The sequence below is a fragment of the Bos taurus genome, chromosome 21 (genome assembly GCF_002263795.3).
Source record: "Bos taurus isolate L1 Dominette 01449 registration number 42190680 breed Hereford chromosome 21, ARS-UCD2.0, whole genome shotgun sequence".
Classification (NCBI taxonomy): Eukaryota; Metazoa; Chordata; class Mammalia; order Artiodactyla; family Bovidae; genus Bos; species Bos taurus.
This window is the reverse complement of record NC_037348.1, coordinates 49,143,847-49,169,472: the sequence shown is the minus strand read 5'-3', so window position 1 is coordinate 49,169,472 and position 25,626 is coordinate 49,143,847. Positions and strand designations below refer to the sequence as shown.

The following is a 25,626-nucleotide window of genomic DNA, read 5'->3' as shown; positions in this document are numbered from 1 at the left end:
AGAGTCATACACAACTGAGCATCTTCACTTTAACCTTTCACTTTCCTGCACTGGAGAAGGAAATGGCAATCCACTCCAGTGTTCTTGCCTGGAGAATCCCAGGGACGGGGAAGCCTGGTGGGCTGCCGTCTCTGGGGTCGCACCGAGTTGGACACGACTGAAGCGACTTAGCAGCAGCCGCAGCAGAATCTGTTAACAACTTCTGCTGCTACCACCCCCAAGTCACTACATCGTGTCTAATTACAGTAGCTCCTTAACCCTTTGTTACTGACCTCGGTTCCATTTAGTCTTTCCTTAGCACAGTCGCCAGAGTAATTCTATTAAATCCTATCATTTAACCTCTTTGTTCAAAACTCTCTAATGACATGCCATAAATAAAAACTAAAGAACTTAAGCCAGAAATGCCTCCTTGGGTCCAGCTACAATGGCTGGTACATTTAAAACAGCTGTTTCAAAGAAGCGTATTTTAATGTGATAGAAGAGGTAACATAAGCTGGAAAGAAAAAGATCAAACCACACGAACATTAATTACCCACCATAATTTATTCATTATATTGCCTATAACAAGGTTCATATCCAAGGTATCTGAATTACAGCAATGGGATTAAAAAACTCATGGAGTTTGAATTCTAATGGGACATATACAATATATCAAAGTACAATATAACTACATAATACGAAGAATTATGGAAGAAAATAAAGACAAGAGGATAGTAGGGGTGTTATAAACTTAAATAAGGTACTGAAATGGCAATGGGAAGTATTATGCTAGGTGAGACAAAGTAGTGTTTAAGAGATTTTCAGCTACTTCAGGTTTGCCAAGCTGCAATCCTCCCCATTGATTTCTTACAGAAGCCAAGTCCAAACATGTAGACAGGCAACAGATTTTCTGGGCTAAGTGCTTTAATGGCAGTATCTCAAGGGAAACTGATTTTACTTTTATTCAAGGATTAAAAAAAAAAATTATCTAAAAAACTCATGTTAAGAAATGAACCCCCAAACATGCTGCTGCTGCTGCTAAGCTGCTTCAGCTGTGTCCGACTCTGTGCGACCTCAGAGACGGTAGCTCACCAGGCTCCCCCATCCCTGGGATCCTCCAGGCAAGAATACTGGAGTGGGTTGCCATTTCCTTCTCCAATGCATCAAAGTGAAGTCGCTCAGTTGTGTCCGACTTCTAGCGACCCCATGGACTGCAGCCCACCAGGCTCCTCTGTGGGATTTGCCAGGCAAGAGTACTGGAGTGGGTTGCCATTGCCTTCTCCGCCCAAACATGCTAGTGACTTGCTATTCTGAGGGAACTGGCCTACATTACTATCCCATGCAATCATCTGTCAACTTACTAGCCTATCAACTCACTCAATTGCTGCATTAGTGCTTGGCCCTAATGACTAGAGTATACATGTGTATAATTACCAGAGTTCTACATACTGCAAGGACAAGCCCTAGACTGGATACAGCTCATCGAAGACGATACTATTTTCTAATTTCTGTGGCCATACCTAACCTTGGACTCTTAGAGCAAAGCGTTTTCTTAACAGCCTCTTAGATGTCTCTAATTAACAGAGCTCCAAACTAATTGCAGTCCTTGGTCAGTAAATGTACCCCTTTTAAGCTTCTACATTTTCCCATAAAAATAATTTCTAATAGGATTTCTGTATGTCTTTTCCCCCTAAGAAACTGTCACTACTTTTACATTCTAACATTTCTTGTATCTTTGTAAGGAACCAATTACATGATTCTCTTAACATAAATTCCTTAAAATATCATTTACAAGGATAAAGCAAAACCCAATTTTAAAAATGAAACCTTCTAATTTATAAATGCATACCACTAAAAAGCTAACGAAGTTATTAGAATTTTCTTTATATACGTGATCAGTACAGCTTAACCAAAATAAAATTGTTCTGCATATTCCAAAGATCTTTTCCTTTTTTCTCCTCATGCATTATAATCCCAAAATAATCTTCTGTATAAGCACCATGACAACAGTTCAAATTTTCTGGATAAAAATGAGTGAACATTTAATTTGTATAAGATCTTAATGCATATAAGTATTTTAGATTCATCGAACAAGGATGCTTTAAGAAAAGAATCAGGTTGTCCTATGGTTATCCCTTTTAAGTGTTTACCAACCTTCTCCCCATAATGGCACACAAGAAAATAAAGCTTATACTGTAATGCTGAAAAGCATTACAATTCCTAGGTAAAGTGACTCTTGGTAGAAACAACTGGCCCAGGGATGCAGGTATCTAGCTTTGCAGCTTGAGAAGATCTACACGTTTACTATTTAATAATTGCTCCAAGAAAGGATTTTTTAAAGAGATCTTTCTTTTACCACGTTAACTAACATTTATACAATGCTGGAAATGCGTTGACATTTTAACTCTTACCGTTTTCTTGTCAAGAGATGGCATAATAAATATTCAAAATTAAGCCTAAAGCTACAGTCACGACAAAAAATTATGAACTCAAAAAAAGACCATCTGCAATTTAAGTGCTCTCTTGTATAAAGCATCAAAAAGTTAATACAAGTACTAGTCTTAAGCAGTCACACAAGTCTAAGCCACATTTATTTGCACACATATAGTAATGGGCAACAGATACTCCAAATTCATACAAATTTATAAAACAACAAATAATCATTTGGTACCACTTGCGTGTTATCTTGCTTACAGATTCAAGTGTAGATGAAGTTCCTTCATTTTGTAAACTTTCACACAAATACTTAAACAAAAATTCTTGAAAACACATATTGGCATGTTTCAGATAGGGCCAACACAAAAGTTAAGACAAGACCACAAACTTAAAATCCAAGTTTAGAAATACTTTTCTACCTCCTTCCCCTAGAAAGTGATTATTTTCTTTAACAGATGTATATGCTGTATCACAGAAGTAACCATGGAGACAAAGATGCTCCCATAATCATAAAGAAAATGCCATACTGTTTTATCTACCAAATATATGGTTTAAATACGAGAAAACAGGAAAAATGGGGAAATGCTTAGATTAAAACAACAAGGGAGATTAGAAAAATGTGCTAAGTGATTCTGAAGAACAAACTATGTTCCCATCAAAGCTGGAAAGATCTGACTTTGACAACTCAAAATAATTGTCTAAGGCAAATAAAAGTGATGAAATCTTCAAAAACATTCTAATCATGTTTAGTATCTAGTGATAAAAGCTGAAAATGGTATCATGAGGGTATTATTATACAAGCGTCAACGAGGACATCCCAAAGCTAATGAAATAAATGCACATTTATTTCTACAAAAGCAATGTATGATACAGAAGGGAACAGACTTAAAGATTTACCTATTAAAATATACAGATTCTTACTGAAGAGTATAGGATATTTAAAAAAGATGACAAGGGATGTTAATCTTTTTTTATTATTATTGTTTTTACATATTTTGGAACCTCACATAATTTTGATAAATAACTCTTACAAAATTATGCAAAAGTACAAGAGTGTCTGGTAAACAAACAGTCTGTATTTTCCAAAAAATTTTTTACAACATGCAATTCTTAAGGCAGCATTCTCCTTACAAGGAAAGGTAATCCTTTTAACTCATCAAGAAATCTTCTGCTGCAAAGAATAGGCTAAGAAAGCCTGGCTTCTTCCATTAACGCCTTTTGTCTTTCCTGTCTGATTTTCGGTCTCTTTCACTTCTTGAAGATCTTTTGCCTGATCGACTACTCTCTGATATAGACCTCTTTCTGTCAGACCGGGAATTCTTATCCTTTGATCCTTTTGCATCTCTACTACTACCTCCTTTTGCAGACTTGTGACTTCTTTCTAGTCCTGAAGCATCCCTTCGCTTCCGATCCACGCTCCTTCTGTGCTTTCTATCTCTGTTATGCCCCCGGCCCCTACTCCGACTTCTGCTCTCACTACTGCTAGTCGTGCTGCTGCTACTGTCTCTACTGCTGCTGCCACTTGTACTTGAGCTGCTACTGGAACTACTTCGACTACTGCTACTGCCACTGCTGGAACTGCTTCCACTGCTGCTACTGGTTGAACTGCTACTAGAACTACTACTGCTACTGCTTCGACTTCTACTCTTGCTTGTTTTATTTCTAGCTCGACCTCTACTTCTGCTTCTAGTTTTGGTTTTGTTCTTGCTCTCTGAATGTACCGTCAGGACTGGCTCTGTCACCTCAGTGAGTTTTACAGATTCTACGAGAAACTCCTTCCTCTCAGGTGGTAAATGTCCTTGCTCTTGAATAACCTGAGGTGGTGGCTGAGAAACAGCTAATGGCAAAGTCTCAGGCTGAGAGAGAGGCGGGGGCTGGAGTACCTGTTGGGGCTGAGACTGGGATTGAGATTGAGATTGGGGCTGGGGCTGAGGCAGGGACTGAGGTTGAGCCATAGGCTCAGGTTGGGGCTCAGATTCTTTTTCTTCTTTTTCCTCAGGCTCATTTTCCATTTCTAGAGTACTAGCATTCTCTTTTGCAGGAGAAACAGATTTACATTCTTTATCTGGCTCAACTTCAAATTCCATTTCTGGCTCCAATTCTTTGCTAGTTTCATTTTCTGAAGGTTCTATGCTTTCAACTTGATTGATTTCCATTACCTCCTGCTCAGCAATTACATTTTTGACACTCTCAACCATCTCTAGCACATCCATAACTTCTTCAGGCTGACTATCCTGCTGCTTCTCACTTTCCCTTACCTCAGTTTCCTCCTCCATCTTTACTTCCATTTCCTGTTTTTGTTCCTCCTCCTCCTGTTCCTTCTCTGCATCACTATGAACTATACCAATTTCCTTTTCCTCGTCCTCTCCTGCTTCCTCTATTTCTACATCATTGTGCTGATTACCTGTCTCCTCCAACTCTTCCTCTCGCTGAGCCACCTTACCCTCTTCTTGTTCCGACTTCTGTTCTTCATTACGCACCACCACCTGATGCTCTTTTTCCTTCATTGATTGTCTTCTAGGCCTAGCCTCCATTTTATTTATTTGTTCTGCAAATTCGATGCGTCTACCTTCAAATAAAGCTAAAGAATAAAAATTTACATGTGTAAAATTTACTAAGATTTAAAAAATTCAAAGTCACAATTTGACATCTGGTCACAAAATGTCATTGGAATCTTATCTAAATGTCTTTTTTGTAAAGAGATAACAAAACTGATTATGTCAAGTAAGTAATTCCAAACTGATCCAAGATGGCAAAAGCACACTGGAAACCTAAACACTTTAAGAAATAAGTAGCAGACAAAACTACACATTATCTACCTGATGGAAAAACAGGACAATCTTTTGCTATTTTACTGCAGACTAAATGAAAAAAGAACAAAACTTCTTTTAAACAATCAGTTTCATGGTATCATATCATGAATTAATTTTTCCGATCCCAAAAAGAGACAAATGAGCTAATCACAATCTTAGTAGTATCTACCCTTCCATGTATATACTTCCTCTATAGACTACAACAATCTTCACCTTTTTCTTGATTCATCAGCATTTGAACCAGGCTACTAAGAATATCAAGCAAAAAAAGAAGTCAGCTCACACAAATGCTTTAGAAACAAACATGCATGAAGCACCATCTGTTAAGTTTCCTGTATCTAAGATCTGTCATGAAACAAACGATCCTATACTCCAAACACATTAGCACCTTAATATCTTTCTAAAACATCAACGAATTCCAATTGCTACATGAAAGAAATAAATATGTATCTATGTATTAAGTCTGTTACCCATGAAGGAAATTTCAAGGGACCTCTTCTTTACACTTACCATTCATTTTTCTCTGAGACTCCTCTATTAATTTTTGGGTAGCAGGACACATTCTTCCAGGAATATAGAACAAATGGGGCTTTGTTTTAGTTCTGATATATTTAATTATCTTGGCATTATGCTCATTCCATTCTTCTTGCTAAAGAAAAGGTAAAAGGTCAGTGCTTTTGTCAACATGAAGGATTACCAATTTTAGAATTCCAAAATATACTCACCAGCTGCGCAAGCTCAACCTTCTGTTCCAAAAGCCGCAGTTCTGTCTGTTTAGCACGTCTCTCTTCAAACAGTTCTCTCCTCTCATTTTCAACCTGTTTTCTTTCTTCTTCTGCCTGCACTTCAAGTTTTTGTTCAATTTCCTGGCGTCTCTTTTGCTAAGGATAAACAATAACCTTTAAAAGCTTATTATGCACCCTGATGTGAAACACTGCAATTTTACTGATGTCTACAAACATGTGTCACATCTGTAATTCAGGACACCAGCTAATTCAAACTTGGCATCTGAAGCAGACTGTAGTTTCCCTTTCAGGAAATGGGGACTGAAGCCTTTTCATGTAAAAAATCTAAATTTTAAAGCTGCTAGCTGTAATATCAGTTAGCATTCCATTCCAACACAATATATGAAAGAACTTAACCTAAAAGTTCACCTGAAAGAGAAGAGTACTGTCTTTATAGGTTATTTTCAGTTACTCTTTCCAAAGCAAAAAACTGGAGACAAGTGATATCCTAGAACAGACAACTAGTTCACTCTCTCTGAAATAAAACTTTATTAACTTCCTATAACTGAATTGCTATCTCCCTTCTCCCCTCAGAAGCAGTAACTTGGTGTTCAACTCCAAAGACACAATTTTGTAGCTTTAGTAAAATAAAAACTTCCACAAATAGGACAAATAAACTCTGGAGAGCAGGGAATATAATTTATGCTTCTGCTTCTAGAATACCTGAGTGTGTTTTAGAAATTATAATTACTTAATAAATTACAATGATTAACAAGTTCAACTTGCTGTTTGAAAGAAAGTACTATAAGGCCTGAAGAAATGCAGACTTGCCCAAGACCTGAAAATGAGATTGCTATAGAGCTGAAACCCGAATCCAGGTTCTCCTGAGTCAAATTAGGCTCACTGAACAACAAAGAAAAGTTCACTAAGTTACTTAACAGCACCTGAGAAAGAACCAGTTAATAACAACTTGAGAAAGTTTTAAGTTTTTTCTTAGCTTCATTTTAGGCTGGCAATTAAATCTTTTTCACTCAGGAAATATCATTTCACTTGCAATTAAATTTAATTGAATCTTGCAATTAAATCTTAAGATTTTTTTAAACATTTAACACATAATCAACTACTTTGACAGCTTAATAAAGGAAGCAAAAGAAAAATTGCATAAATACCCTTTCGGTAGCAACAGTGGATTCTTGTTTAAATTTCTGAAGGGTGCCCATCAACAAGCCAAATATTCGCCGGTTTCTAAAGAAAAGAAAAACAAAATCCAGTTTCAAAAGGTTCTACTTTATTTAGCCTGCCATGTCCTAAAAGCAGCACAGTATAGACACTTGAAAAATTCCTAAAATTTTCTTAAAATTGTGTTATTTAACAAGAGCTGTTTTCCTCCAGAAAGATACTTAAGATACCTTTGCTTTCCCTTTTCATCCATATTTTGATCCTGGATAAGGTCTCTCCGTGTGCGCTCTTTGGAGGTAGCTACAACTGAAGACTGCAAAGCTGGCTGCAGGAGAAAAGAAATCTCAGTAATTTAACTAACATACGGGTAGTACTCTACTAAATGTAGTAAGGTGAAAATACTATATTCACCCTCTATGAAGTTCTTTTAATCTCAATTACCTTCTTAACATCATCATCCTCTGGGTCGCTTTCTTGGCGTGATTCTCGTCGAGTCCGACGCTCCCCTCCCAGCCTGACATAGGAAAGGGAATTTAAAAAGGCCGATTCAAACTTTGATCTCCTATAGCTCTCAACCCAGTTAAGCTTTTGTAGTGCAAGACAGGAAAGTAAGACAAACTATCTCCTCGATCTTATCTTTCTCCTGACCTTTACTGTGCTTTCTTTTTTTAGTTCTACCAGTTTATTGCTACCAACCCATCTCCCTCCAATCTCTATCATGCATGCGTGCTCAGTCATGTAACCCCATGGACTGCAGCCTGCCAGGCTCCTCTGTCCATGGACTTTTCCAGGCAAGAATACTGGAGTGGGCTGCCACTTCCTTCTCCATGTGCTAAGATTTCTGCTACTGCCATGAACAACTGAGTTTTGAGGGATACTGGCTGTCTCAGTTCAGTCAAATACCAAGTGAAAAGACTCAGAGTAAGTGATATACCACTCAATTCTAATACAACTCAATTCAACAAGATTAAATATTTATATTCTACTTCATAAAATAAAGTATGCTTCCAGAATCTTGTCCTCCAACATACCTACTGACTGCCCCTTCAAGGTCTCTCTGTTTGGCTGGGGGTCCTCCTCCACTATCTGAGAATCCACGCCTGCAATAAAAATGTCCAACATAAAGCATATGAAAATTAAGAAAAATGGTTATTTCTATTTAAGAAGATAATTTAGTTGCCGATATTAAAAACTCCTCTTCCGAATAAAGTAACCTCAGATGGACATTTACTTCAAGATGGATGTTTTTATAGCATTTCTTTTAGATCTATGAGAATAAATAAACTTTGCACATAACTGATATAGTTACTATATTCTTCAATCTCTAGCTGTAAATGTAAATGAAAGTAACTATACAGAAACTACAGCTAATCACAGCTTCAAACAAACCAAACTTTTCTTAACACTGGCTCTAGCACGAAATTTGCTTAAACCGATTCATTTAGTACAGTACCAATGGATTACATTTTAAGGAAATCTTACCTCAGCAATAAACTACCACGTCCTCTACCTCCACCAGGACCAGAAAGGGCGAGCAACCTGGCTTGGATGGGCCTACAAAATAATTTACATATCAGTCCAACAATCGTTTCTAACAGCACCAAACACTTCAACGGGTGCGGTTCACCATCAAGAGAAAATAAACAGAAATGTTCTAAGATGACGGTTTCAAACCCACGTGTTTGAAACACGGCAAGAAACACTTTACTAACTTCCTCGTTTTCCCAAGACCAGTTTCACAGAATTGTGTTTATCTCAACATCACTACACGTTAACAGGCCTGAGTCAGGTTCAAATTTCACCAACCCAAAGAAAGTTGCACGTGGGCAAGAGCCGGAGGGTGAGGCGGCGGACCGCGTCCCCGGAGGGTCCCGGGGCCAGCCCTGAATCGGGTGGCCCGGGAAGGAGGAAGGCTTTGTGCTGCAGTTCCGGGCCTGCGGGGCCGAGGGCGGGAATCGGCAGTCCCGGCCTTCCCACAGGACGGGAGGCCATCCTAGGGCACTCAGGCTCCGCTCTCCTTCCTCACGCACCCAAGACTCAGGACTTAACGCTGAAGGCCTTGGAAATTCCCACCTCACCGAGAACAGGGTCCCACGGCTGCCCGGGAACAGGCCTCGATGTTCCAGTCTTCTCAGGGCTGACCGCCCTCCCCGCCCCCAATTCACCCCGGCTTCACGGCCGCCTCTGGGAGCCAGCATTTCCCATCCACTCCTTACCTCACATCATTCGGATCCCGCCCGGTGAGCTTGCGAATATTCTCATCCACATTCTTTAGGCTCTCTTTGGCCTTTTCTAGCTGCTCCTGCAAAGTTCTCACTGCGACCGCCATCTTCTCCCTGCAGCAGGCTTCGAGACTGCTCTATAGGCCGCGCCTGGCTGTGTCGCGCCGCAAGACGCCAGAAGACTGACAGGTGGGCTCAGCCAATGGCAAAAGGAGTTGTATTTTGGCCTCAACCACTCAGCAACCGGAAGGGGGAGAAACTGCCGGCCTTTGTGACTCTGGGCCAATGAAAAGTGAGGCAGGGGTCCCCTCCCTCCCCAATTAGCTGCGGGTGCCTGGGCTCCGCTTCTAGCGCAGAGCCGGGGCGGGTTCGAGTACCTGGGTCTTCGGAGACGTGGGTTCGCGGCCCAGCTCTTCTGGTGCGGAGAGCCGGGTCTTCCTGGCCCTTTTAACCTGTAGATGATGTGCCTCTTATCGTTTTACCACCTGATCCCCTCAGAGTAAGGTTCAGGCGAGGCTATTTTCCCGTCTTCCCCCGGTAAATTATTTGATTAGGACAGGGTGCGGCCATTCCGTTGGTGCGCATGCCCAGAGAGGCGGTGGGCGGGGCGCAGACTTCTCTTGATTAGGTTAAACCTTAAAAGCGGAGGGGCGCGAGTGAAGGAAGAGGAAAAGTCATTCCTCCTAGTAGCTAACAATTATATTGTACTCTGTGAAACACTTTACGTGCATTATCCCCCACAAGCCAAAGGCTTGAATAAACTTGTTATTCAGGCTTGTTATTACTGATAAGGAAACTGAGTCTGGAGATAATGTAACTGTCCTTAGGTCACGCCGGTCCAGAATCATCCTATGATCAGACTAGTGCCAGACTGTACTACAAAAAAATGATCAGATCATGTGCAGGGCTGTACTTAAAAAAAAAAAAAAAAAAAGAGCAACGATAACGGGTATTAGCCTCTACAGCTAGGCTGCAGCTGGTCGGTTTAAAATGGGTTCTGAAGAACAATGTTATGGATAATCTTTGTGTTCTCATCCTTCATTCGTTAGCCAGGCATCCTTGCACTAAACTTAGCGGGCCAGCAGTATTTAATCCGAGTTACTATTAAATTCATACAATCCTTAAAAGTTCTTGATCTGTTCATCTGGACTCTGGAAAAATCCTGGAGCAAGATAGCTGTGGTTTCGGCTTCCACGAAGTTTGTAGGCTTCTCAGGAAGCAAAAATGCTTCCTGAACTTATGCGTTCAAAAGATATTTATGAAATGCCTACTGTGTGCCAGGCACTTGGATAGTCACTGTACAATACAGATATCTGCCCACAAGAAGTTTGGCAATGGGAAGAATGAGGAGACAGATAAAAGCATAAGTAAATTGTAAAACGTGGTAGAAATGGGTTAAGTGCGATACCAAAAAAAAAAAATGTAAAGCTGGGTAAAAAGGATGCGTGTGTGCTCAGTCATGCCTTTGCAACTCTATGGCCTATAGCCTCAAGCCCCTCTGTCCATGGGAATCTCTAGGCAAGAATACTGAAGTGGATTGCCGTTCCCCGCTCCAGGGAGTCTTCCTGATCCAGGGATCTCCTGCATTGGCAGTCAGGTTCTTTACCACTAGCACCACCTGGGAAGCCAAGAAGGATGAGTCTTGATAAATAACTAAATGATTCTAGGACTTCTTTGGTGGTGCAGTGGTTAAGACTCCTAAACTTCCACTGCAGGGGGCTCAGGTTTGATCCCTGTTTGGAGAACTAAAATTCTGCTTGCAACTGTGGTATGGAAAAAAAAAATTACATGATTCTGATTGTGAGCAATCACTGCAGATGGTGACTGCAGCCATGAAATTAAAAGACAGTTGCTCCTTGGAAGAAAAGTTATGACCAACCTAGACAGCTTATTAAAAAGCAGAGACACTGCTTTCCCAACAAAGGTCCATCTAGTGAAAGCTACAGTTTTTCCAGTAGTCACGTATGGATTTGAGAGTTGGACTATAAAGAAAGCTGAGCCTCAAAGAATTGATGCTTTTGAACTGTGGTGTTGGAGAAGACTCTTGTGAGTCCCTTGGACAGCAAGGAGACCCAACCAGTCCATCCTAAAGGAAATCAGTCCTGAATATTCATTGGAAGGACTGATGCTGAAGCTGAAACTCCAATACTATGCCCACCTGATGCAAAGAACTGACCCATTTGAAAAGACCTGGATGCTGGGAAAGATTGAAGGCAGAGGAGATTGTTGGATGGCTTCACCAATTCGATGGACATGAGTTTGAGTGAACTCCTTGAGTTGGTGATGGACAGGGAGGCCTGGCATGTTGCAATCCATGGGGTCACAAAGAGTTGGACACCACTGAGCGATTGAACTGAACTGAACTGATTGTGAGCATGCTTAGTCTCATTGATCCTTATCACAATCCTGTGTAGTAGGCAGTACTTGGAACCTGAGTGTGGTAATAGTGCTACAAAGTGAAACAGTGTTTCCATGGGAAGATGCTTTTCGAGTCAGCCAAAAAGGTAGGATCTAGTCCTACTTCCTTAGAATCTATTACTAACATCCTTAAATGAAATTTAAGTCTCATTTACAGGGGTTAATCAGTAGAATGCCACGTCCAACATTTAGTAATGCTCAATAAGTATTAGTTTCCCCTCTAGTCTCCAAAATATCTGAAGACACTGTTATTGTGGTTTGAGAAATCGACCTTAGTAAGACACCAATTTTTTGCCTAATCTTTGACCTTGCTGGTGGTGATGAGGGAGAATACAATTGGACATAAAGGACCTGATTTCACAAATGAGAAATTTAGTGCTGGAAAAATCAAGATTAAGATTACAAAATACTCTTCAAAATTAGTCTATTTTCAAAGGGTTTGTTGATACATATGCTTGTTTTTGTGGTGGCTGAAAAAACCGATTGAAATGTTATAAGAGACATGTTTAAAAACAAAACAAACCCACCTCAATTCCAATTATGGTACATGGTCTTAAATTTTATTAAAGGATATGAAGAGTTGAAAGGTTAACAATTTGAGAAACTCAGCGTTACTTTTGAGGGAAGCAATGAATTCATTGGGCATAAAATCTCTTGTTACTAAGAAAAGAACTAATCATAGGCGCAGCAACACGTTTAAGCCAAAGTTTGCCAAATTTAAAATGTGCATATGGTCTAACATTTGTATTTGCACGTCTGCAGCGTTTGTCCCACATCCACCATAGATTCTTATATGAACTCCATCCCACAGTGACGTCGCATTTCTGAAGTCTTTTATTTGCATTTTCTGATTAAAATTTCCCTGTTCTTTCCTTACTCCATCCACCTTGTCCCTTACTCCCAGTAAACTTCCTGGCGGCCAAAATGGCTCTAAATCTTACACCTGGACTTCGTTGGTGGCTCACATGGTAAAGCGTCTGCCTACAATGCGGGAGACCCGGGTTCAATTCCTGGGTCGGGAAGATCCCCTGGAGAAGGAAATGGCAACCCACTCCAGTTTGGGATAATTTCTCAGTATACCTAAAATGTATCAGTTCAGTTCAGTCCTCAGTCGTATCCGACTCTGCATGCACTGCAGCACGTCAGGCTTCCCTGTCCATCACCAATCTAAAATTTATAGCCTGAAAACATGATTTATTCACTCCTTACAACTTTTCATATTTAGCAACATAGAGCAGAAGTGGAAGCTTTTAATGAAGCTATTAGACACTGTTGTCAGTTCTAACAAAACAAATTAACAGAGATGGCTGCGGGAGCCCTTTTCTTATCTTACCAACTTCGCCACTTAGCACACGAGAAATCCTTCCTCCTATCGGCGCCAGCGGTTCACCCCAGGCAAGGAACTCTGTGACCATAGAGCTGGCGGAATGCCGGGGTAGAGGGGACCGGATGTTGTTTTTTCACCTCCCGGCCTAGGGGCCGGATCGGGTTTCCACGGGCTGGGTTTGGTTCCCGTTGCTGTCAGACTTTCTCGTTCTGCCGTAGGGCTGAGTGGCCCTGGGGTGAGCTCGCCCCGGGACGAGACTCGCTCCATTACCAACCTTCAGGAAGCTGCGTGGATTCCTGGTCTCCTAGCAACGAGGGCCCAGCCGCGGACTGGGCCCGGCCGCGGACTGAGCCAGCCGCGTAGCTGTCCAAGCATTTGGGGCGCTATCCAGAATCCCTAAGCCGGACCCAAACGGGAGCCGAAACCCCGAGCTTGGAAAAATAAGCAGGAAATGGCGGACGAGGCGTTGTTTTTGCTTCTGCATAACGAGATGGTGTCTGGAGTGTACAAGTCCGCGGAGCAGGGGGAGGTGGTGAGTGCTGCCACACGCCCTGACACTCCTTGTTTCCACTCAGTTCTTTTCTTCAACCCCTGTCCTATCGCATGCCACGCGTCTCCTCCCGAAGTGTAGACAAATTGGTCCACCTTCAGGTATCCTAAGCCTTAGAACCTGTCAGCTGTCTTCAGTCTTGCATTCTTGTCTCTTTCGTGTCTTCTACTCTATGATACTTTTTTGTCCAGTCCCGTATCTGTGTCTAGCAGGCCACAGATTTTCTGTTTCGTCCCTTCCATGTGTTGTCCCTGCCCTGCTTTGCTGCAGAGTTAACTGCTGATTTTGGCACCCCTACTTAATTCCAGTGTCACTTCCAGCACTTTCCAGTTGTCCACTGGACAGACCTCTCCTAGCCAGAGAATCCTGTCCCTCCCTCCACATCCCTAACCCTCTCTAACACTCCAGGAAACTCAGAGAAAGAAGGTTAATGAGATTTGAGGTCGAAGCAAAGGAAACTTTGCATGTGTTACTATGATTAGGAAACACAATGTAAAAAATTTTAGTGTGCTTTATATGTCAGAGCTGGACGCTGGGGATATAGTAATGAAGAAGGAAACAATGGCCCCATTCTTCTGGAGGTTACTTCTAATGTATGTGAGTCTTCATTCACTAATTGATTCATTTAGAGAATATGTGAAGTGTATTGTGGGCCTGACACTTAGATTAATAAGATGAAGTCCCTGCCTCACAGTCATTGGGGAATGTGGGTTCAATGAATAATTAACAGTATTGGGTGGTATGAAATAATGGAGTTGTAGGATTTCATATATAAAGTATTCTAAAGTCATGCTCAGGTCAGAAGCTCTAGTTTTTATAATGCTGTTGATAAAGAGGGGTAGAAAGTAAGGGCAGAACAAGCATCCTAGGCAAAGGAAAAGTCATAGTGGAATGAAAGGTGTAGAGTATTTTAATATGCCTACATATTTGTGAGTGAATATGAGTATTCACTGTGTCTAGATTGAATAGGTGGAGAGTGAAAAGTATTGAAAGCTGAAGCTAGAAAGAACCTTGTATGATTAAAAATATGGACCTTCTCAGTGGACGATTTTTAAAAAGAATGACACAGTCCATTTGCATTTCAGAAAGATTAAAGTATTCTTTGGACTGGAGAGGGAACCTTTAGTAGTGAGAAGCTCCATTATTATAGGAGTCCAGGCAGGAGATGATGCAGATCTGGATAAAGAGAAGAGGAGAGAGCGGTTTGAGAGATAGGAGGCCGAATCTCTTAAGAGTTGATTAGGTATAGGAATGAGAATTGAAAATTATCCCCAGGTGTTTAGCTTGAGCCATTGGGTTGGATGGAGAAGGAATAAAGAAGAGGTGAAAATACTGAATTGTTTTGGACTGGTTGAATTTGTGGCACCTTAGGACATCCAGGAAGAGGTACTGTCAGTTTGTGAACCATAAGCAGGATACTCTCTGTTTTAGGGGGCTGTAACAAAGATGCCAAAATGATTTATAAACAACAGAAATTCATTTCTCACAGTTCTGAAGGCTGGGAAGTACAGTCAAGACACCAGAAAATTCAGTGTCTGGTGAAAGCCTTCTCCTGGTTTATAGATAGATGTGTTTTGGCTGTGTGCTCACATGGTGGAAGGGGACTAGCTAGCTCTCTGGGGTATCTTTTATACGGGCACTAATGCTTTTCTTGAGGGCTCCACCCTCAAGACAGAATCATTTCCCAAGGCCCCTACCTTCTAATACCATCTAGGGTTAGAATTTCAACAAATGAATTTTGGGGAGATACGTTCAGTCTTTGGTATTAATTATGCATTAGAGATATTAATAGGAAGACATCAGGAAGAGTATTGGAAATAAAGCAAATTTTATCCCTTTGTTTTTTTGGGGAGGCCACAGCTTGCAGCATGCAGGATCTTAGTTCCCAGACTGAACTCACACCCTCAGCAGTGAGCCCTAACCACAGAACCACCAGGGAATCCCACAAAGTCTATTATTCAGTTCCATCAGTAATAAGAGATTTTTTCCAAATTACACACTTTTGACTTTAACATCATTAACAACCAGTAGTTAATGTTTAGCATCTTTGCTAAGTGCTAGTGCTTAATGGCAGACATTTGTGTTTGTGTAGAGTTCAGTTCAGTTCAGTTCAGTCGCTCAGTCGTGTCCGACTCTTTGTGACCCCATGAATCACAGCATGCCAGGCCTCCCTGTCCATCACCAACTCCTGGAGTTCACTCAGACTCATGTCCATCGAGTCAGTGATGCCATCCAGCCATCTCGTCCTCTGTTGGCCCCTTCTCCTCCTGCCCCCAATCCCTCCCAGCATCAGGGTCTTTTCCAATGAGTCAACTCTTCGCATGAGGTGGCCAAAGTACTTGAGTTTCAGCTTTAGCGTCATTCCTTCCAAAGAAATCCCAGGGCTGATCTCCTTCAGAATGGACTGGTTGGATCTCCTTGCAGTCCAAGGGACTTAGCTTTCCTTAAATCCTTTTCCCCAGAGAATAATTAGTAACACACCTCTTTTACTCTTTTATCATAAAATCCCTGCTCCCTGCCCCACCACATATGCATCAGCTTGCTTCATTCTACTCTCTTCTACTTTCTTTCCCTCTTTCAGCTCTTGCCCAGGAAAACCTTTTTTTAAAAATCCCTTTCCCCCCCTCAATGGGTTAGCCAAAATAAAATGGTTGTTCTAATCGTGACTGATAATTTTGAGAGATGTGCTAGTCCCATAAGAGAAAGGAAATCCAAAAGTTTTGAATCATTAAAAATAACTTTCTTTTCCTATTGCAGTTTGTGTATGGTGGGGAAAAAATTGTAAGTGCACAAAGCAAAAAGGATTTTTAAAAAGTTATGTAGTAGGCTTGATGATTAGAATCCATACTGGCATCTCAGTGTATGAGGGTTTGTTAAGTCTCTACTTTGAGTGTGCTTCAAATTTTTCATAATAAAAAAATGTAAACAAAAGACATAATTCTATCATCCAGAGATGGTCTTTATATATCTTTTTAGACATGAAGTCATAAGTTTAAGTGAAATCAAGGAAAAGACTAATGTTCTCACACTTCATATCATTAATTTTCCAACTGTGCCAAAGAGGTATTAAATCTAATAACTGAATAACTGGACATTTAGCAATTTATTGGGAATAATTTTTTTTTACATTAATGGATAAAATATTCCTAAGTTTTTCTTAAAAATTTGGTACTTAGTAGTGAGCACTCATAGATGCCAAAGTAAATGAACAAGTAGCAACATCAGAAGGTTTTCCTAGGGCTTAATTCAAGTTCATGTGATTCGTAGTTAAGATTTGAGAATGTCTGCATATAAGCGTATTTCCTGCTTATCAATATATTCCTGGGTGATTCTACAAAGAGTAGATTGTTTCACAAAGAGCATCATGATTTACAGGTCATTCTACCTGAGCATGTTTGGAAACGGGTGTGGAAATTAACAGAGTGGCGCTGTATGGTCCAATGGAGAAACAACACAATTTGGTTTTTAGAAAGTCTATAGCATAAATCGGAGAAGGCAATGGCACCCCACTCCAGTACTCTTGCTTGGAAAACCCCATGGATGGAGGAGCCTGGAGGGCTGCAGTCCATGGGGTCGCTAAGAGTCGGACACGACTAAGCGACTTCCCTTTCACTTTTCACTTTCATGCATTGGAGAAGGAAATGGCAACCCACTCCAGTGTTCTTGTCTGGAGAATCCCAGGGACAGGGGAGCCTGGTGGGCTGCCGTCTATGGGGTCGCACAGAGTTGGACACGACTGAAGCGACTTAGCAGCAGCAGCAGCAGTCAGCCCAGTTAGTGGAGTACTTAGAAGAAAGTTCAGCAGATAATGAGGCTTGTGGTGTTTATGGAAGACAAAGGCTTCAAAATATATAAAATTTCTTGCCCTCTTGTTGCTGTATTCTAGTAGGTGGGGATAGAGGAATACGAACAGTATAAAATTAGTAAAATGTATATTAGGTTAAATGGTGAAAGAAGCTCCTTGGAGACAAATTAAGCAGAGAAATTAGAACATCAGAATCACTTTTGGAGGGCTTCTTAAAACAGGTTACTGACCCATACCTACAGTTTCTGATTCACTGAATTGGGGGTGGGGTTACAGAATTTGCAATTTTTGCAAGTTCCCATGTGATGCTGATGTTGCTAGTCTTGGGACACACTTTGAGAATCGTTAGGTAGTTTCTGAAGTGGAATGATACTGTAGTTTTAAAAGACTGAAATTAGCCTCATTGAGATGATGACATGTGAGTGAAGACCTAAAGCCAGTGAGGTGGTCACGTGAGTAGATGGAGAGCTGCCTGGAGCCTGCCTGGCATGTTTAAGGACAGCAAGGAAATCAGTGAAGCTGGATGGAGTGAGTGAAGAGGAGGTGAGGTTAGAGAGGCACAGGAGTCTGGATTGTATAGGGCTTTGTAGGTCATCCAGAGAATTTTGAGAGTCTTTGACATGGGTGGTATTTAAAGCCTTAAGAGTGGATGAGATTGTCAAAGGAAGAGTGAGGCAATTGCATGATTCCAGAAATAGGATGGTGGGGTCACCACCTAAGATACACTGGGAAATGGAAAGCTTGGATGACTCTAAGAGACATTTTGAAGCAGAACTTAGTGACAGCACAAAGGGAATGACAGAAAAAAGTCAAAAGCGATACCTTGACTTCAGTTTTATAACGGAAAGAATAGTTGAAAATGGAAAAAGCCAGGGAAAGCAGGAAGAGTAACTGAGAAGAGGCTTTGGCATTTCTGAAAAGTAGTAACACTTCTCTGTTTATCTTATTGCTTTATGAAAATGATTAAGAAAATTCAAATATGACCTGTAATTCACTTTTCCTCACAATGTTTCAGTGAAGTATTTACATTCTGGCATTCTAAAATTATTCAAAACTGTTATTTTTTTAAATAGGAAAATGGACGCTGTATAACTAAACTGGAAAACATGGGGTTTCGAGTGGGACAAGGATTGATAGAAAGGTGAGCAGTATGGATTTGAAAATTTTCTTCCAGGTAGGTTATGAACAAAGATGATCCATTTCAAAAGATTGTATAAAACTTGAGATACTTTCAATTTAATTCCTAAATTTTATTTATTCTCTGTTCTTTATTCACAGATTGAAATTTCTTTTTAGGTCTGATGCTATTTTAACTCAGTTACCCAACTTTCATGTTTCAAAATTTGAAGAAAATATGTATTTGTTTTAAATTTTTTTCCTCAAAACTTTGGTGTGCTGAAACAACTAAAATCTTGTTGCATTTCCTACTTAAGCTAAGTAGGTTCTTTATCCTAAATGGAATATGGTTTAAATGCGTACCTTAGTCTCTGTTTATGCATGTGATCATCTTCAAACTTATAGATCAATTTCTTATAGTATTCCTTTCTCACTATCTGAAACAACTGAACTCTTATATTTTCCTGATCTTCCTTCATGGCTCAGGTGGTAACGAATCCACCTGCAATGCAGGAGACCTGGGTTCGATCCCTGGATTGGGAAGATCTCCTGGAGAAGGAAATGGCAACCCACTCCAGTATTCTTACCTGGAAAATCCCATGGACAGAGGAGCCTGGCAGGCTACAGTCCATGGGTCGCAAGGAGTCGGACACGACTGAGCGACCTTTCTTTCATATTTTATATAACAGTACCATGATCATGCTCAGCTTTTTTTAAAAAAATGTCAGCTGTACCTAAAATTGCTTACTGTTAGACTAATTTTAGTCCATCATTATATAACAGAATGTGAATTCACTGAAATGGGAACTACTTTGCTTGGTACTTATCACTTTATGACTGTTAGTAAATGTTCAGTGCTATTGTGGCATTTGCAAATTAGTGAAAAATTTGCCCCTCCTGCTTTCTCTGGATGAAAAGTACTGTATTACTTCTAGTTGATCTTTTTAGGTTTACAAAAGATACTGCAAGGTTCAAGGATGAGTTAGATATCATGAAGTTCATTTGTAAAGATTTTTGGACTACAGTATTCAAGAAACAAATCGACAATCTAAGGACAAATCATCAGGTATTTAGATAAATTAAGGCCTATTTTTTAAAGTCCTTTATCTTAATATAAATGTCCTATTTTAGTGATTTACTTGTTATATAAAACTTAATTTCTCGGAAACTTAGGAATGTTTCTGTTATTAATACATCATTACTTTTTTTCCTCTAATAGGGTATAGTGAATAAAGACAAGGGCAGTTATCTCTAATGACAGCTGTCCCTTTCTCTCAATAAAATTTTAGGTTTTAAAAAGTAGCAAATATCAGAATGATAACACTTTTAGGGCTTGGTTCTTTCATTATTATTACTTAGTGGTGATAATATGCAGAACCACAGATATATCACATTTCTGTCTTTCAAGTAATTCCTGAAGCCTCATTGTAATTCTTGCCTGTTCAGTTGCCATTGTATTTTTTATTCTTAAAATATTTTGTTAATATAAAAGTTAATAGGTTGCCTGAGAGATTATGCAAAAATTGACTTATTTTGTTAAATTATAGGAGATATTTAGAATATATTTGGCATTTACTGAAGTATAAAAAATGAAAATAATGTTATCTCTTAGCTACCAGTAGAATTCATTTTTTCAAATAACATCAGCCTTAGCCTAGAAGTACTTGAAATGCTTAGGGGGAAAAGTGACTCCAATTATTGGCTTTCAAGGTATGAGTTAATTAGATATAGCTGCTAATTTCACCTAGAATGTATTTTTGCTTCTTTCACACTAGACTGAATTCTTTAAGGATAGGAACCGTTTTATGTATCTTTGTATCTTTAGTATCTTTAACGCATTCAGTAAATATTAGTGTTATAAATGATGAACAACTCTTCAATTTGAACACTGCAACACTTCTTTGTATAAAGAAAATTTGACCAATGGAAGGGAGAGTTTTAATAACTTTTAAAAATTCTTAAATTGTTTTGAAGGGAAGAGTACACATTACATTGACTTTGGATGTTTTTCTATTTTTGGGACAGGGCATCTATGTACTTCAGGACAACAAATTTCGCCTGCTTACTCAAATGTCTGCAGGAAAACAATATTTAGAACATGCATCAAAGGTATTTAATAGAATAAAAGATTGGTTTTTTATTATGAAACAAGTAGAAATGTAGGGAAAAGTACAATGCTAATAACAGACTTGAATTCAAAATGTTTTTAAATTGTTCCTTTTGCCTAAATACTTCTCTATGAAATAGAAAGATATTTATCATATTGAAATAGTTTATATTAACTTGTAACTAAGTAGGCTTATGATGACCAATTCAAGAAACACTATAGTTTAAATGCCATTAAAAATGTAGATTAATGATAAGATTCTCAAATATAGTATGGATACATCAGAAAAGATACTCAAGCTTAAAAAACTGGTATTACCTATACAAAATTATTCACCTCGGAGTTTATATTTACAATCTCCATCAGTAAATTAAAAAATTTTTTAATATAGTTAATATTTGTTTCTAAGAATATATGTTTTGTATTAAGTATAACTGCATTTCAGGGTTTCATGTATTTTTTTTCAGTCTCAAGTAGGAATAAATAAGTAGGCCAGATGTATTACAGAAAACCTGACAAGTTTTAATATAAAGGTTCCTTTGAAATGATTAAAATACATTGGGCAGTATGTAAAAGCTGCTTTTTATCTGTAAAATTTGTCCACACCTAAATTATCTAACACAAAGGCAGTTTAGTGTAGTGGGAAGAGTATGAACTTGGGACCAAATAAATCTAGATTTTAAGCTAACTCCACAACTTATAGCTCCCCTCTGGACCTTAGTTTCCTTATTAATAAAATTGATTGTAACAGTATATTATAAATAATCTCCAAGTTCTCTCCCAGTTTATAATTTCATGATTTCATATCTGATTGCCTATCAGTACCCATTTATGTATATTATAAAATAATTTCTATATTATTCATACATATTATTGAATATCATGCACTACAAAAATGTAGATGATAAAATACCTTGGACTATTTGATTTTTGGTTCTCATTTTTGTGCTGTCTCTGCTATGGCTTAGTCCCATTTCCTTGTTTCCTGAGCAGAGTTTGTCAACATTGGCACTTTGATGCTTTAAACTGGATTAAGTCTTTGTTGTGGCAGGCTTTAAGTCTTGAACAAGTCAAGATTCTTGGTTGTAGAAAGCAGAAACCAATCTTGATTGAATGGAATCATATTAGTTAGCTTACAGAATTGATGGGAAGGCTCAGAAAACAGGCAAGAACCATGGTTAGGGGAATCTCCTGGTGATTTAGTAGTTAGGATTTGCTGTGGCCCAGGTTCAGTCCCTAGTCAGGGAACTGTGATCCCACAAGCCATGCAACATGGTGTGGCCAAAATTAGAGGAGAAAAAGGCACCATGGGAAGTTAAAGCAGCCAGATCACTCCACAAGGAGTCTAGTTAGAATCCTTCAAGCAGCACTGATGGTAGATACAAGCCACCTTTGCTGTCTCTAGTCTCTTGTAACCTATTTCCAGCTTGTTTTTGTCACTCACTGTAGATTCAAGGTCATGGACTAGACCAGTGAGGTGACTGAGCTTAAGTCATGTGTCCCTGTTTAGTTGCCAAGGAGCTGGGAAATCTAATAATAAGAATTTTTAATAATTTGAAAAATTATTATACAGCTTTTCCAAATAAGTGTCTTATTATCAAGGTTTAACTAAATGTCATATTTATCAATACCTTTACTGTCTTAGTAAATCCTTAATACTTTTTACACTTTTGTTCCTTTTAGTATTTAGCATTTACATGTGGCTTAATCAGAGGTGGCTTATCAAACTTGGGGATAAAAAGTATTGTAACAGCTGAAGTATCTTCAATGCCTGCCTGTAAGTTGACTTCATATTTCTTAACAAGTGTTTTTAACCGTTATTTATCAGGTCTGGTGTTCTTTTGTTTCTTGTTTTTGTTACTTAGAGGACATTTAAAATGCTCAAACCGTTTCATTTTACTCTTGTCCGTTTTCACACAATGTAGTAATATGTAGCATACTTATATTTATAGTCAGTGATTTTTAAATTCATAATAGACAATGATTTAACAAAATGTGCTAAGGAAATGTAAATTTATAAGACAACTTAAAGGGTGACTCTTAATTTTTAAAGGAAAATTTTAAGATAGCAAATTTCCTTATAATTTTGAAGATTTTTAAAAATTTTCTCAAATACATCTATTATATAGTTAGATAAAGCCAACTAGTCTTTTATCTGGAGAAGGAAACGGCAACCCACTCCAGTATTCTTGCCTGGAGAATCCCAGGGACGGAGGACCCTGGTGGGCTGCCGTCTATGGGGTCACACAGACTCGACTGAAGCGACTTAGCAGCAGAAGCAGTCTTTTATCACTAAACTCCTTTTCAAAAATCTCTTCACCACAGCTACTAACCAAGAATAAAATTGGCTTGAGCATCACTCTATTTCCTTTCTATTCACAGTAATTGGCAATGAAACACCTAAAATATAGAAATCAGAGAAACAAAGGCACTCATTCCCAAACCAGAGAATCATGATAAAAATGAAACTGACTTTATCAAAGTGTGAAAAGTCATTTGATATAGCAAGTTTCTTGATTGAAACAACTTATTAAATAGAGCAGAAAACGGATGTTTAGACGTGTTTACCTTTTACCTGAAATCAAAATGAGTTTCATGTTTTCCTTTTTAGGTAAATTTCAAGTGATGATACAGAAGCTATAAGAACCTACTGAAATACAAGGCTTTACTAGTGTAAAGAGATAAATTATTCCTGTATAAAGTATTTCAGATGGCAATGATTTAATTACATTGTTGGACATTTGTACTGATATAAGCTATTTGCTAACTTGTATAATGAAAGATGCACTCTTAAGCAGGAGGAAGGTTGTATTTTATCAATTTAAGACAGACCTTAAAGCAGGTAGAGACATTCTACTATACCATACACTTCACTGAAACTATTCAGAATGAAAACCTAATTTCAAATAACTAAACACCAATGCAGGACCCTTATTTAAATATTTTTATTTGCTTAAGAGTGATACATATCTAACCAGAAATGGAGAAGCAAAACTCAGGGTTTGGTAAATTAGTATAAAGAAAAGTATGCACCAACCAGATATTTGTGTAAAAATGAACAAATTTTGGTTTATGAGTTTTAGTTATTAAAAAAGCAAATAGTACACTAAATTTTAAACTTTATTATCTTATTGCTTATAATTTATTTCTATTAAGAGTTTTTATGCATGTATAAGGATTTCATTATATATATTGTGTATTGTGTGTGTGTGATATATTTAACTGCCTAAATTGCTTTAAAACTTTATTTTACTTTCATATAATTCAGTTCTTGAAAGCTCCATTCATGTAATAAAGTAAAATATAGATCTAGATAAAGTGGGATACAGATGTGAATTCAGTGACTCCAGAGCCAAAGAATAATAGGTATTTGAGGAAGGAATTGTTATACTTACTCCTGTTAACAGTCTTGACTTCCCATTTCTTTCTCCATTTGTGGAAGTGCTGGTGAAGATTCTAACATCTGTATTTTTTCCCCTTACTTTTAGTCTTCCCCAAGGGCAGGAGGGTGGATGAATCGATAGTCACACCAGTATTCATGGGCCCATAAGCTTCTGTGGGTTGAGGTCAGTGCTCATCTAGTGTATCTCTTATCTCTTCTTTCATCTGATGATCATGAAAGGACAAGCATGGAGATGAAAGCTATCATATGAGAATGGCAGGTGCAGATAGAAAGCACCTGAATTGTGCTCTTGAACTAACCAATCCTGGAACTGCTATACCTTTGGACTTTTTCTTTTATAATAAATTCCTTGTATTGTTCAGTCTCCCTTTTGTGTATTTTGTTGTGTGTGTGTGCTCAGCTGTGTCTGACTCTTTGCGACCCCATGGACTGTAGCCCGCCAGGCTCCTCTGTCTATAGAATTCTCCAGGCAAGAATATTGGACTTGGGTGCCATTTCCTTCTCCAGCGGATCTTCCCAATCCACGGACTGAACCTGCATCTTTTGTGTTTCCTGCATTGGCAAGCAGATTCTTTACCATTAGTGCCACCACTTGTAGCCAAAAAATAAGCCTGTCTTGGTAGAGGTGAGGCAAAAGTTAGGTTATATGAGAAACAGTATGGGAATATTGAATTTTCTTTTTTCTATAGGGGGAGGGGAAGACAAAGGTTTACATTTAAAACAATAAAACCATGAGGTGCTAGAGACAATATGAGGTTTTATGATCTTGTAGTAGAGAAGGCCTTTTCAAGACTTGAAGAAAATCAAATAAAGCAAAATAGTAGAAAAAATTAATAGCATATCTTCAAGAAACGGTACTGGGAAAACTGAATACACATCCGCATGCTAAAGAATGGAACTGGACCCTTATACGATACGCAGGTCCATGAAGATGCTAAGCATCATGACCAATGAGGGAGATGTGTATCAAAACCACCATCAGTTACTGCCCCACACCAGTTAGGATGGCCATTAAAAAAAACCCAAACCAGAAAATGTGTGTTGGCAAGAATATGAATAAATTGGAAGCCTTTGCACTCTCAGTGGGAATGTTAAAATGATACAGCCACTGTGGAAGATTTCACAAAAATTTAAAACTAGAACTACTATATATTCCAGCAATCCCACTTGAGAGTATTCATTACAAATAATTTAAATCAGGATGTTAAAGAGTTATCTGCACTCCCATGTCCACTGTAGCATTATTAATAGCCAAGAAGTGGAACCAACCTAAATGTTCATTGTATGTATAAGGATTTTCACTATTTGCTTATATTCATTGATGGCACTTGATTTGTACTGGCAAACAAGGAAATAATGTACAGCCAGTAAAAAGGATGAAATAGAGCTGTATGTATTTGCTTACATGGAATGATGTTAATTGGTCTTAGAAAGTTTTGTTTTTTTACAGGATACCACACATGCAATATATAAAATATATATTATAAACATAAATATACATGACTATGAGTGTATCCAAAAGACTTGAAAGTTATAAGTAAATTGT

General features: G+C 38.7%; 2 protein-coding genes across 4 annotated transcripts; one reads left to right on the top strand and one right to left on the bottom strand.

Annotated features, from left to right (window-relative positions):
• Window positions 1–2,551: 2,551 nt before the first annotated feature.
• Window positions 2,552–9,534, bottom strand: PNN (pinin, desmosome associated protein). Of its 2 annotated transcripts, NM_001242585.1 has the most exon segments (9): window positions 2,554–4,996; window positions 5,739–5,877; window positions 5,954–6,109; window positions 7,123–7,198; window positions 7,363–7,457; window positions 7,574–7,646; window positions 8,164–8,232; window positions 8,615–8,686; window positions 9,349–9,534. In NM_001242585.1, coding segments are annotated over 9 exon segments (2,166 nt in total). In that variant the 5' UTR covers window positions 9,462–9,534; the 3' UTR covers window positions 2,554–3,623.
• A 3,871-nt stretch (window positions 9,535–13,405) lies between these two features.
• TRAPPC6B (trafficking protein particle complex subunit 6B) lies at window positions 13,406–24,444 on the top strand. 2 transcript variants are annotated; one of them, NM_001038134.1, is given in 6 exon segments: window positions 13,406–13,631; window positions 18,528–18,595; window positions 19,519–19,636; window positions 20,596–20,679; window positions 22,361–22,454; window positions 23,289–24,444. In NM_001038134.1, coding segments are annotated over 6 exon segments (477 nt in total). In that variant the 5' UTR covers window positions 13,406–13,550; the 3' UTR covers window positions 23,321–24,444.
• The last annotated feature ends 1,182 nt before the right edge of the window (window positions 24,445–25,626 follow it).